This window comes from Sus scrofa, chromosome 14, assembly GCF_054392235.1.
Source record: "Sus scrofa isolate SSC_HxYL_T2T_F1_AM1 chromosome 14, Sscrofa_HxYL_maternal_Yorkshire_Landrace_v2.0, whole genome shotgun sequence".
Taxonomy (NCBI): domain Eukaryota; kingdom Metazoa; phylum Chordata; class Mammalia; order Artiodactyla; family Suidae; genus Sus; species Sus scrofa.
The window spans coordinates 123,050,700-123,065,091 of record NC_139396.1 but is presented as its reverse complement, the minus strand read 5'-3'; the positions used below and the strand labels follow the sequence as shown (position 1 = coordinate 123,065,091).

The 14,392-nt window shown below is 41.9% G+C and overlaps 1 protein-coding gene across 4 annotated transcripts in view; it reads right to left on the bottom strand.

Annotated features, from left to right (window-relative positions):
• Positions 1-7,518: 7,518 nt before the first annotated feature.
• Positions 7,519-14,392, bottom strand: part of STAMBPL1 (STAM binding protein like 1) — a 61,696-nt gene continuing 54,822 nt past the window's right edge. For all 4 annotated transcript variants that reach the window (NM_001243343.1, XM_021071883.2, XM_021071881.2 and 1 more), the window contains 3 exon segments: positions 7,519-7,844; positions 9,580-9,679; positions 11,494-11,606. In NM_001243343.1, coding sequence (NP_001230272.1) covers positions 7,788-7,844; positions 9,580-9,679; positions 11,494-11,606 — 270 coding nt within the window. In that variant the 3' untranslated portion in view covers positions 7,519-7,787.

The following is a 14,392-nucleotide window of genomic DNA, read 5'->3' as shown; positions in this document are numbered from 1 at the left end:
CTGAGGCTACCCAGGTTAAGGAATATACCCAATGTCATTCCACTGACAGAGGTGAGACTTGAGCTGCAAAACTATACTTTTAGCTTTTAAGCCAGCATTTCTCAAAGAATAGTCCACACAGATCAACCTCTTTGGGGGCTCACTTTAAATAGGCAGATTTCTGAAAAATCCAAGGGCTGCTGAGCTACATCTGTTGATGTGGCTGCAAACCTGAGCTTTAATCAGATTTCTCTGGTCATTTTTTTTTTTTTTGGTCACTTCCATGGCATGCAGAAGTTCCTGGGTCAAGGACTGACCCCGCGCCACAGCTGTAATCAGAGCCACAGCCATGACAACACCAGAACCTTAAGCTGCTGAGTCAGGAGGGAATTCTGGTAATTGTCTGGCACATCAAAATTTAAGAATCTCTGTAACATGCTATGATTGAAATGCTCCAGTTGTGAATTTTTGCTTACCAGGCAAGGCACTCAATACCTCCTGGACTGAAATTTAAGGATTAGACACTTGGGAATGGATCACTTTGAAAATTTAGGCAAAACTCACCAAGCATTCCCAGAGTCATTGCAAGGTTTAGGACAAGTGAACCAAGTTGGCTGTACTTCATATTCACCACCAGAGGGCGCGAGCTCTCCGCTAAAGGAAAGGGCTTTTAGACCAGTTTCTCAATCTGGAAACTGGCAGGGCCAGAGGCAAAAATCAGGGAAACCAGAACCATCCACTGAACATGCATGATTGAAATGTTCTTTGTGAGCACTCAGCCACAGGGCCTAAGCACTTCCTCCAGCGTAGATCAGTAACTCCTGGCCTTGATCTCACAAGATTCTCATGACTTGAAGGGCTGGACTTGGTGGCAGAGTCCCATTATCCAGGCTCATACGAATCTCCCGAGGAGAAAAAACCCACAGCAGACAGGTTTGGCTGCTTCCTCAGTCCTCTTCTCGCCTTAACGATAGCAAACCAAACACTAAGAGCCTTCTTCTATGACAGCCAATTTTCCCACCACGGGCTTTTGCAGCCCCTGAGGATGACATGGGATTTTAATAACATTGATCCACATCATGCAGCCTTTGCACAGGAGGAAGCATGACTTTTTAAATAAATGAATAATTCTCTGTTGTCTTTCTGATCTCATTTGTGCATTCATGCTAAGCTTGGGTATTTTTAGCAGGATTTCAAAGAACAGCCTGGAGAAGAATTTGCATTTCCTGTGAGGGATGGGGGCGTTGTCTGGGCCAGCATACTCACAGAGTGACCACAAGCCACTGCAGCAACTAAGCTTATACAAAAAGCCAGGAGAGAGAGAGAGAGCGAGAAAAAGAGAGAGAGAGAGACGGAGGGAATGGGATTGCTAGGGATGTAGTTCTTCTGTATCAGAGTGTAAAAACCAGATGTTTAAGTAATATTTGTTCCTGGGTGAGCCAAGCCAATTTAGAAAACATTTGAAAGGCACTTTCCAGATTTACAAAGAACAAGGTTCTGGCTGGATCAAACTTACTGTCTATGAGGAAATGGACATTAAACAAATAGGTAGAGTACACTAAGAGGATTACGAAAGTGGAAATACATGGGTTATAAGCTCTTATGACCTTGGGGAGGCTTCCTTGAGAAGGTGGAGTTTAAGAAGAGCCTTAAAGGAGTTCCCGTTGTGGCTCAGTGGTTAACGAATCCGACTAGGAACCATGAGGTTGCGGGTTTGATCCCTAGCCTTGCTCAGTGGGTTAAGGATCCGGCGTTGCTGTGAGCTGTGGTGTAGGTTGCAGACGAGGCTCGGATTCCGCATTGCTGTGGCTCTGGTGTAGGCTGGTGGCTATGGCTCCAATTTGACCCCTAGCCTGGGAACCTCCATATGCCGCGGGAGCGGCCCAAGAAACAGCAAAAAAAGACAAAAAAAAAAAAAAAAAAAAAAAAAAAAGAGGCTTAAAGAGTCACAGTTAACTGGGAAAAAAATGGGGAGGGGAGTGAGGGTGTTGAGACTGGAGAAGAGGAAGTAGCATGAACAGGAATGTGCTCCAGGCAGAGGCCCAGAGATGGGAGAGGACGCATGTGTAGAAAAGAGAACCCCAAAGAACTGGGCCACACATAGACTTTAGAAGTATGACTCTAGTCGACTCATTTTTCCAAAGCAGAGCTCATAGCGTTTTCTCTGTGAAATGTCTGCCTTGAAATCCGTCACCCATTACAAGCAATTAAGGCAACCCTGAATAAGTTGGTAGCTCTGAGTCATTTGCCCTTGGCAAACATTTCCTCTTGCAGATTAATTCAATTCTTCATCTCCATTTCATAAAGGTATCTGGGAAACAAAGACCCTAAAACTACCGACTTTCACTCTGCTCTGTCCTGATGGCTCCATCTAGTCCAGACTTCTGTTCTTCTTGTGGTAACTTCATGCCCCTTAAAGACGGAAGGGAGATGTGCTCTCATGGCACAGTGGGTCTAGGTTCTGGCTTTGTCACCGCAGTGGCTTGGGTCACTGTTGTGGCAGATAAGGAAACAGGCTCCTCTGTAGTTTGGTTAATGACAATTTTCAGAGGCCTAAATAAAGCTCAAAGTCCGTAAGTAGGTTTCTTCTCATTGGAGAAAAACCACTGTCGTCACACCAAATCAAAAGCTATTCTTTTTTACATTCTACATTCTTCTTAGATCATATCTTGTATTTCTTTCCCTATGCATTTTGTTTTGAAACTTATTCCTCACTTCTCTCCCCCCCCATATTTATTTATTTATTTATTTATTACTTTTTAGGGCCACACCCGAGGCAGAAGGAAGTTCCTTGGCTAAGGGTCGAATCGGAGCTGCAGCTGCTGGCCTACGCCACAGCCACAGCAATGGAGGATCTGAGCCACATCTGTGACCCACACTGCCGCTCACAGCAACACTGGCTCCTTAACCCAGTGAGCGAGGCCAGGGATCGAACCTGTGTCTTCAAGGATGCTAGCCACGCTTGTTACCGCCGAGCCGCCACAGGAACTTCCTTCCCCTTAGATCTTTGTACATGTGCTATAATGTAAAACGCCTTAAGAAGTGGCCTGAAATCATTTAGCGTCATCCTTACTTTACAAAATAGCATCCCTACCCGGACAAAAATGTATTAAGCAGGTGGATTGTCATCTCCAAATTAAAGCCAGTCCTCGTTGTTAAAAACAGAAAAAGTTTGTGATTTCTGATGTGTGTTCTAATGTGGTCTTCTCCCTTTTGAATGTATAACCACTGCATTTACTGAAAAGCAAAAATAGCATTTGAGAGCACCATTACTGTGGCTCTAGTGGGTTTCTCTCACTTCTGTATTTCTAATCCTACCCAGTCCAAAGTGTGGACCATCTTTGATGAGGTCCTGCTTAGTAATGTTTTTGTCAGCTGCCCCCAAGTAACCAGAGCCAAGCTGTTAGAAAACAAATTTCTTAAAAAAAAGAGAGACATTTTGGATATTGATGGTCTTCACAATAAACAAGCTAAAGTCTTCTAAGAACAAAGAGCTGAAAGTTTACCTCTCTCCTTTTATCTTTGCCAAATACATGACATTTCTCAGGCATCCTCTTCACAGAAGATGTCTTTCACTAGGAAATTCTGCAAGACATGCTAGAGGAGCAACATCTGCTTTCCACATTTGGGACAACTGTTGCTGGTTTTGTAACGGAATTTTTTTTTTTTTTTTTTTTTTTTTGGTCTTTTTCTTAGGGCCACACCCTCAGCATGTGGAGGTTCCCAGGTTAGGGGTCAAATCGGAGCTGTAGCTGCTGGCCTACGCCACAGCCACAGCAACGCCAGATTCTTAACTCACTGAGCGAGGCCAGGGATCAAACCCTCATGGATACGAGTCAGGTTTGTTAACCGCTGAGCCATGATGGGAATTCCTGCAACAAAAATTTTAAGTCCAAACCATTGTAATAAGGCACTTTCCAGCATGACCAAAGCAGCTGCAGCAGGGGAATACTGAACCAATTTTAGGATGTGGCCTTAATGGACACTGTATCTCAAATATAAGGGCAATTTTTCCAAAGCAAAATTCTCCTAGAAGAAACCAGACACAACTTCAGTAGCTGAGAAGAGTCGGCAGACATCCTGCTTGGCTCCTCTGTACATGATAAGGTCTATGGAGAAGAGGGTGATTTCTGCATGACAGCAAAGAAAGTCATTTCCACTCTGTCTCTGAGAAAAAAGAAAACAAACCACTCCAGTAAATATTTATTGAGCACAGCATTAGTTCGCTAGTGTTGCCATGACAACACAGGCTGGGTGGCTTAAACTGCAGAAATGTATTTGCTCCCAGTTCTAGAAGCTGGAAGTCAGCGATCAGGGTTTTGGCAGATTGGGCTTCTTCTGAGGTCTGTCTGTCCGTAGCTGTCCATCTCCTCCCTGTATCTGTGTCCTGGTCGCTTCTGACAAGGGCACCAGCCATAGTGGGTGAGGGCTCCCTCTAGTGGCCTCGTTGTAACAGTTACCCTTTGATGATTTGGTCTTCAAATCCAGTCACTTTCTGAGGTACTGGGTTAGGACTTCAACATAGGGACTTTGGGGAAACACACTTCAGCCTGTAACAAGTACATACTAGATGCCTGGCACTGAGTACGAACAGACTAGCATGAAAACCCAGAGGAATCTTAGGCTTAATTGGGTCATTTTCTCCAGATACACACATCTGAAAAGAAATGATTTTTACCATAGAAGAAGGTAAGGAAGGGGCAGATGGGGCGCTGGAACAGATTCATACTCAAAGGAGGGAGCTATACTGCCTGCTGAGATGAGATCTTCCAGAGGAGGCTCTCCCAGGGAACCGCTGTGGTCACACACTCACTGCTGCCCCCCCACCCCAAGCCCACTCACGTGGGCCTCCAGGGTGACTCAGGGGTCTCTGCCTCCTGGCCAGCCCATCCCTCTGTGTTATGGCTCTATCTCTGATGCTTCCTCTTTCAGACATAAAGCCTCAGAAACTCTTTCTTCCAGGCAGGGCAAGTCACAGCTTCTCTGCATCTAAGCGTCCTTCAGCTTGGGGACAAAGTCTTTCTGGGAAGTCTGATGAGTTGGGTTTGCATCCGGCAATAAGAAAACCACAGGCCCTTCAAAAGACGCTTTTCAAAGTTCATCTCAGGCCTGAGACTTTGCTTGTCTTTGCAAGGGAATGAAAATGCCAAAAAATGCTTTGCTTTTTCAGGGGATATATCTTTTTAATGAAAAAATGGGTTCTCTTCTAACTTGCTCTTCAGAAGGGATATAGTTGGCTCTACATACTCATAGTAGCTCTTTCTATTCTATCCAGAAATCTAAGAAGCAAAATGTTCTTGCCTTTCAATCAAGGCCTTTCTACCTCTAGGCACAGTTTGTTTTTCAATGGCCACAGTTTTTTGTTTTGTTTTTTTCAATCCGATAGCTCTCATTTACATCCTCCTGGTCTACGACTGTACCTTTAGTTTCCACCTCGAGGACAGTACTCATTTCTCAACTCTCCCTAGTCATTTTCCCTTGAGGAAGTTATATATAATCTTTTCCTTTGATCAAAAATGTCACAGTATCATGATGTCCTTAAATGCTGAAAGGACAGGATCACTCAGGGAAAAGTGGATCCATCTTGTGGAACCAGCCCCGGAGAGTTAATTCATCCTTAGCTGGAGGTGACTGCAGACTCAATCCCCATGCTTTGGGCAGGGCAAGCTTTGCCTCCAGAGTCTGGGACCTGAACTTTCCCACCTATATGTTGTCATAAAGCAGAAACAACCCACCAAGCTACCCATGGTAGGCTCTTCATGAATGAGAAGTAGAGTAGAATTTGGGTGGCATGACAACTTTCTTAGGGATTAGACAAGAGGAGGATTGTCACCTTGTCCAAGCACAGAGTACAGGGAATTTCTCTCCTAGGAATACAGAAATTTCTGGCCTAAAAAATGGACACCAGTACATGCAGACAAGATCATTCAGGCAACTCAGCTATGGCGCCAGGGGGAAAGCAAAGTCTGGGAAAGCTGTGGCTGACACACAAAACACTGGGAAGAGAGAAGATTAGGCCAGGTTAGCTTGACTTCCATTCATCTCTCCTTTTATTTGGGTTCAATCTTCTTCATAATGTTTTCACCCTCAGGTTCTCTCCACAAATTCAGCTTGCCGACAAACTCCAGAAGTCCCCCATTCCTTCCATTCAATCCATTATCTTTTTTTGGCTGTGCCCGAGGCTTGCAGAAGTTCCTGGGCCAGGGATCGAACCAGTGCCACAGCAGTAACCAGAGCCACAGCAGTGACAACACTGGATTCTTAACCCACTGAGCCACCAGGGAACTCTGACCCTTTCAATCCATTATCTTTTGATCCAGGTAAAGGCTTTTATTGTTGAGGTACCAGTCACAAATCCCATTCCATCATGTCGCAACAGAAGAAAGGGTGGGGGAAAAAACTGTAACTGCAATGTATACATCTAAGGATAACCTGACCCCCTTGCTGTACAGTGGGAAAATAAAAAATAAATAAATAAATAAATAAAAAATGTTTAAAAAAAATAAAAATAAAAAAAAAACAAAAAACAAAAAACAAATCCCATTCCAAGCTTTGGTAATACCACAACGTTGTAGTCATGTTACCCCATTCAGTATAAACATATTTTTCTTCCTATTTCCAGTGCTTTGGTTTATAGAGATACTTTTAACTTTGAATATTCTTTCCAAATTATTTTCTTTCTTTTTGTGTCTTTTTAGGCCCGCACCTGCAGCATATGGTGCTGCAGGCTAGGGGTCGAATCGTAGCTGTAGCTGCGGGCCTATATTACAGCCACAGCAACGCAGGATCCTAACCCACTGAGCAAGGCCAGGGATCAAACCTGCATCCTCATGATGCTAGTCAGATTGGTTTCCGCTGAGCCATGACAGGAACTCCCCAAAGTATTTTCTTACCTATTCTTTTTGGCTGAGAATTATGAGTATTTCCTATGCCTCATTTCTTCTCACTGTCCCCCCCTGTTGACTTGCACAGAAATAGCCTTTTCACTTCCATCTGAACCTTTTTTTTCATTCCTCCCTCAAGCATCTCTGCATCTAGTCCTCTAAATCAAGTTAATGAATTATCTGCAATCTCAGACCCTCTGACACCAGTTCCCCGAGTAGAAGTGTGGGGCTCTGGTCGTCTGCATGAGAGGTGTGCATGGACACAGCTCCAACTGGGGATTCCATGACGCTGAAAACACAGGACGGGCTCAGCTGTCTGCAGCCCTGTTTCTTCTCACACTGGAAACTCTTCATCTTCTCCAACCACACCTTTACATTCTCTGTTTTCTGCGGAGAAGAGCCGCAGAAACTGATGGCCTGCTTAGAGACAACCTGGTGCTCAGAATTTCTTGTTTGGAGCTACATTTTACAGGAATAATGATAATAATAATACCGTGAAACATTTACAGTTCTGAAAAACTATGCAGAGATGTCTAAAAATACCAGGCAGGAAAACTTTGAAAAATTATGAATCACTATGTTGAACAGCAGAAGCTTATATGATATTGTACATAGCTATAGGTTTTAAAAAAAAAGTTAAAAAAAATCAGACATATTGTTGTTTGCAGCACAATTTATTATCTGCTCATAGGATTTGGGTACATTAATAGGTACTGATCTAACACCATCGTGACCTCTCTTGAGACAGAGCAACCCAAAAAGAAAGCTTCAAAATGTGCAAAAGTAATAAATATCAAACTTTCTGATCTAAAATGTATAAATATAAAATATCAGTCATTTCTGGAAACATCTTAAGAAAATCCAGCAACCACGGGTCCTTGGGTTTAAGTGTCTGGCACTGACGGTGCTAGTCGTTGGGCGTTATCACCTCAGATCCAGCACGATTATTTTTATGTCTTTTACCAACACATGTTTGCAGATCTAAGAAAGAAAAAAACTGACTTTACAACATGACGTTTACATGATTCTTTTTCGGGAGGAAGTATGAATTTCCTCATTTAAAAAGGTTCCTGGAGTTCCCACTGTGGCTCAGTGGGTTAAGGACCCAACATAGTATCTGTGAGGATGCGGGTTTCAATCCCTGGCTTTTTTTTTTTTTTTTTAATCCCTGGCTTTATTCAGTGGGTTAAGGGTCCGATGTTGCTGTGGCTGTGGTGTAGGCCAGCAGCTGCAGCTCCAATTTGAGCCCTAGCCCGGGAACTTCCATATGTGGCAGGTACAACTGTAAAAAGAAAAAAAAATCTTCCTAATTTTTGTTTGTTCATTTGTTTGGGTTTTTTTTTTGGGGGGGGGCAGGGTGGAGGGGTTTGGCCATGCACATGGAAGTTCTTGGGCCAGGGGCTGACCCTCGACACAGCAGTGACAAAACTGGATACTTAAGGTGCTGCACCAAAGGGAACTCCAAAATGGTCCCAATTTTAAAAAATAATGTCTACTCAGAGTAAATATAATCATATGTATTCATTTTCAACAAGAAAATGTTTACAAAAGATGCCATCTAATTCTCATTTTAAATAAATTCTAACTTCAAAATAATGTTTCCTTGATATCACAGCCAGAGAACAGCTAAGCAAACAGAAAAAGATGGGGTCAAAGCATGCGGAAGTTCTTGGGCCAGGGATCAAACCCTTGCCACAGCAGTGACAAAACTGGATCCTTAACCCATTGCACCACAAGGGAACACAGAGAACAGCCAGGCAAACAGAAAAAGATGTGGCCAAATAATGTTTCTTTGGGCCTATACAAAGCTAATCAAAAAGTCAGGATTAGATGTTTCACTGAATTGTTATGAAAAACTAACTTGGCCTTATCAAGCAGGTATAATTCAGGACATATTTAATGCCATTTTCTTCCATAATTGTTTGCTTACTTGGACTCCTGAAGAAAATTGTATTTGTTTAAGTATCACACAGTTAATGGAAAGGAAACTTTATGCATAATCAACTCTGCTACAGAAATACTGTCATTCCTTTGTAAACAAAATAGGTATGAGAAGAAATCAGAAGAAAATACAAAGCTAGATTACTTTTCTGAGATAAGAAAATTCCAAACTAAGCAGTAAAGTATTTTATCCCATATTTTAAGGCTATTATTTCTCTCTCTCTTTTTTTTTTTTCAAAGAGGCTTATTTGTTTTAACCGAAGGTTTGTATCTCTCAGTCTCCTTTACCTATTTTACTCTGCAAACCCCCTCCCCTCTGTCAACTGCCCATTTGTTCTCTGTATTTATGACTCTTTTTTTATTTTTTTATTTTTTATTTTTTTTTTTAGGATTCTACATACAAGTGAAATCATATGGCATTTGCCTTTCTCTGCCTGACGTATTTCACTTAGCATAATACCCTCTAGATCCATTCAGGTTGTTGCAAATGGCAAGATTTCATTTTTTGTGGCTGAACCATATTTCATTGCATGTATATATACCACATCTTCTATAAGCTACAGGACTATGGCCAATAATATTTTAATAACTTAATATGAGGACAGATGGTTATTAGACTTATCATGGCGATCATTTCATAAGATATGAAAAATGTCACTATGTTTTACACCTGAAATTAACATAATATTGTACATCAGCTATATTTCAATTTTTAAAAAGGAGGGGGTGAAAAATAAATATTACATGCAAAAAATAACCCATGTTGTCTACTCACACTGAACAGCCTGGGATCCTTGGTATGTGGATGAAAGCCCTTCTTTTTACACGCAGAAACCTCAAGCATGCCAGCGTCTGTGAGCCTGAAGATGCCAGTGCTAAGTTTCAGGGTGAAAAAAAGGTACAAAAATTAAGGATCATTTGGGCTTTCCAGATTTTTATTTGAATGACACAAGCATACATACTCCTCAAATGGAATGGAGAAAAAAGCTATGAACTAAACATTTTACAGTGATTTTTTTTTTTTTTTTAATCAAGCTTGTGCTGATGGCCTAGGGAGAGAGTGACCAGTGCTACCACCAAGCACCTATAGAACTGTGATGGGCTGAACTGCTGTGTGAGACCCCATGGGAGGAAATCACAGGAGACGGGTATTTCTAATTTTTCTAACACAAGGGTATCTTGTTTTACTGTGCTTCACTTTATTGTACTTTGAAGATACTTTTTTTTTTTTTTTTTTTTTTTTTTTTTAACAAATTGAAGGTTTGTGGCAGCTCTGCATTGAGCAAGTCTACTGGCACCATTTTTCCAATAGCATCTGCTCACTTCATGTCTCCTTGTCACATTTTGGTAATTCTCCCAATATTTCAAACTTTTTCATTGCTATCTTTGTTATGGTAATGTGTGATCAATGATCTCTCTCTCTCTCTCTTTTTTTTTTTTTTGTCTTTTTAGGGCCATACCCGAGGCATATGGAGGTTCCCAGGGTAAGGGTTGAATAGGAGCTGCAGTTGCTGGCCTATGCCAGAGCCACAGCAACACGGGATCCGAGCCCTGTCTGTGACTTACACCACAGTTCATGGCAACGCCGGATCCTTAATCCATGGAGCAAGGCCAGGGATCAAACCTTTGTCCTCACAGATACTAGTCAGATTCTTTTCCACTGAGCCACGGCGGGAACTCCTGATCAGTGATCTTTACTGTTACTACTATGACTCGCTGAAGGCTTAGGTGATGGTTTGCATTTCTGAGCAGTCAAGAATTTTTATGTTTATTTTTATTTTATTTTAGTTTTTGGCCATGCCCATGGCACGAGGAAGTTCCTGGGCCAGGGATCAAACCTGTACCACAGTTGTAACCAGAGTCACAGCAGTGACAACACCAGATTCTTAACCAACAGAGCCACCAGGGAACTCCAAAATATTTTTAAATGAAGTATATACATTGTTTTTTTTAGACATAAAGGTACTGTGCATTTAATAAATTACAATGTAAACTTTTTTATACACACCTGGGAACCAACATTACTGTGACTAGATTTATTGTGTTATTTACTTAGTGTGGTGGTCTTGAACCACACCTTCAATCTTTCAGAGGTATAACGAGTATTTATAGATAACAGCAACTATTTACTGAGTGCTGGCTATGGGGCCAGGCACTAGACTAAGTCCTTTAGGTCGCCTATCATCTTGTTTTGCTTCACATCAATCTGCGATGGGCAGGTCTTGGGGGTGAGGCTCACAGTGGACAGGTATCAAGCTGGGATTCCAATATCAGTTTGGCTGACTCCTCTGCTTGTAATCGTGCTACAATAGTCATTGTCCCCCAAACTTAGGAAAGTCTTAGAGATAATGAAGCTAAGACTGCAGATTTTCTCACAACCAAAATAATGTATTAGTTCTATCGCAATAGAGCTAAGATCTCACTGGCAAACTGGAATAACATCCTGTTTATCCATTTCAAGGTCATGCTAACTAAAGAAAGAGAACCAGTAGTTCTACCACTGAAAGGACTTTAAAATGCAAAAACTGCAGAGCTACAGGTGTATGGAAGCCAGTGGGCAAAAATCTCTTTTTCCCAAAGGCATGAGGTGACTGCTTATCCAAGTCCCACAACCTGGTGCATGGACACACTCAAACCCAGCAGCCCCAGGCAGAGCCTTACTTGAACCCTCTTGATAGTTATCACTTACTCTTTATGCTTTGGTGAACAAACAATGGCAATCGCTTCTGGCAACATAAGCTGATAGGAACAGTGAGTGTGGAGGTCAACACTGGATAAGAATGCAGTCTGGGTCGGATGTGTCTGCAAAAAGAAGAGGACAATCTTATTGGGGTAGCTGAGTCTTAGCCAAAGCCATAGCCCATCCCAACTCCAGTTATCTTCTTTTTCTTTTCCTTTCCTTCTTCCTTCCTTCCTTCCTTCCTTCCCTCCCTTTCTTTTCTTTCTTTCTCCCTTTCAGGGCTGCACCTGCAGCACATGGAGGTTCCCAGGCTAGTGGTCGAAGTGGAGCTATAGCTGCTGGCCTACACTAGAGCCACACCAACTCAGGATCTGAGCAGCATCTGCGACCTACACCACAGTTCACAGCAATACCGGATCCTTAACTCACTGAGCAAGGCCAAGAATTGAACCTGCGTCCTCACAAATATTAGTCAGATTTGTTTCCGCTGAGCCACGACAGGAACTCCCTGCTTTTCCTTTTTCACCGTCAGTAATCAAATGAGGATTTTGAAAAACGTCTTGTTGACAAAATCCTTCCCTTTGTGCTTCCCATAGTTATTCCCATAGTTATTCCAGAGACTTCAAGAGGCTCTAGGGAATGTGGATGTACTTTCTGCTTATTGGCAAAGATGAAACTGGACATTTTTCAGAGGCTTTAAATAGATCCTCGTTTAATCATCACAACTCATCTGGGAAATGCTTATTATCTCAGTTTTACGTACAAGGAGCCTGAGGCTCCTTTAAGTAACTTGCCTGCAAGGAACAGAACTATGACTGAACCCAGAGATACTTCTATACACAACCATGGACACAAAAGGAAAAGTTTTCACTAAATATACTACACTTTGCTGGTATCCTTCTATGGATAGCCATTCCTGAAAAATGGAGGAACGGAACTCTCCAAAGTGTGGAAGGTGTCTGGGATTCATCTTACATGATGAGAGGGAAGGGGAGATGATAAATTCAGAGAACTGTCTTCCAGATTTTTGGCTATACACAAAAGTGTGTTTATGAGAGACAACTCAGAGGTTCATATTTGAATGAAAAATACATGCATCCATAAGGATTTGTAATTCACAATAAACTCCAGCTACCCTTGAAAAAAAAAACCAAAGGAATGTGATCATTTAAATCAGGAATCCAAGGTACTAGTCCTGCTGGGTCCTGGCTCCATCACTTACTAATTGTGTGACACCACGAAGATTCCTTAACCGCCCCATACATATTTCATCAATTTTAAAATAAGAATAGTCATTTTCTTCATGGGATTATGATGAAAATTAAATGAGACAATCCATGTAAAATTCTTAGAACAGTGCCTAGCACGTAGAAATGAATCAAAAATCATTAGCTATTATGATTGCTCTTATTGCTGCTATTATTTTAATGTTGTCATCATCATTGTTATTTTTTTTTTTTTTCCTTTTTTGGTTGCACCTTGGGCATATGGAAGGTCTTTGTCCAGGGACTGGATCCAAGCTGCATTTTCAACCTACACCACAGCTGTGGCAACAGTGGATCCAATGCCTCAGAGACAAGCAGGATCATTAACCCACTGTAGCACAGTAGGAACTCCTAATGTTGTCAATATGAATTAAAAGGCTTAGCCCATAGAAACTGCTTCATGCCTTTACACATAGCTATGACCTGTTGAAGAAATGCATGGTATTAAAACTCCTTTCTATTTTATTTAATAGAATGAAGGTAAAAATCCATTGATACCTATTTCTAGAAAGATACACATTCTGCCAAGGAAAAATAACTCTTGGTCTACAAAGACCTAGATCAACTGAAGGATAGAAATTAACTTAATTTTTAAAACCTAAATCTTTAGTGAGGGCATGAGTGGGAGGGTCTGACTGCTTATAACCTGATTCGGTGAAAACCTTTTATTTATATACTGAGCCTTCTATGCCTTCATGAAAAAGTAAGAAGTATTTAAAGAAACTTTAGTGCTGTGGTGGCAGCAAGTAGATGGTCAAAGAGACAAATCACTCTCCTGTCAACTTATTTCCAGACTGCAGGCACACTGTAAGACATTCTTTTGTTTCTTTTTGTTTTGTTCTTATTGTTGTTTTGTGATTTTGTGTTGCATGTTTTGCACCTTAGGATACTCTGAGCCCTTCATTTCTGCCAAGAGGAATCACTCTCACTCGCATAAGGACAACTCTCCCATAGGAGAATGGTGCTCCAACCCCACGCCCCACTCATGGAAATAAAGATGATGATAAGATGATGATGATGGTGGTGGTGGTGGTGATGGTGAATGACAGCAGGAAATGCCATTATTTCAACTGAATGATGTGCCAGGCACTGAACTAATCACTCTCCGTGAATGATCTCATTTAACTCTCAACACAAGGTGATATAAGTGCTACCATTATTCCTATTTTGCACGTGGGACACTGAGCTAAGCAGAAGAGTAAATAACATGCTGAAGGACACAGAACTAGTTAAGCTAAAGTCTAAAATCAAATCCGGATCCATCCGATTCTTTTCAGACATTTTCTAGGACCAAATTATAGCTGAAAAAAGCACTGGAATGTGTTGCTACAGCTAGGCCATTAAAAATCATCACAAGGAGTTCCTGTTGTGGCACAGCGGAAGTGAATCCGACTAGGAACCATGAGGTTTTGGGTTCGATCCCTGGCCTCGCTCAGGGGGTTAAGGATCCGGCGTTGCCGTGAGCTGTGGTGTAGGTCACAGATGTGGCTCGGATCTGGCGTTGCTGTGGCTCTGGCGTAGGCCTGCGGCTACAGCTCCGATTTGACCCCTAGTCTGGGAATCTCCATATGCCGTGGGTGTGGCCCTAAAATGACAAAAAGACAAAAAACAAAAACAAAACAAAACAAAATCATCACAAAAGA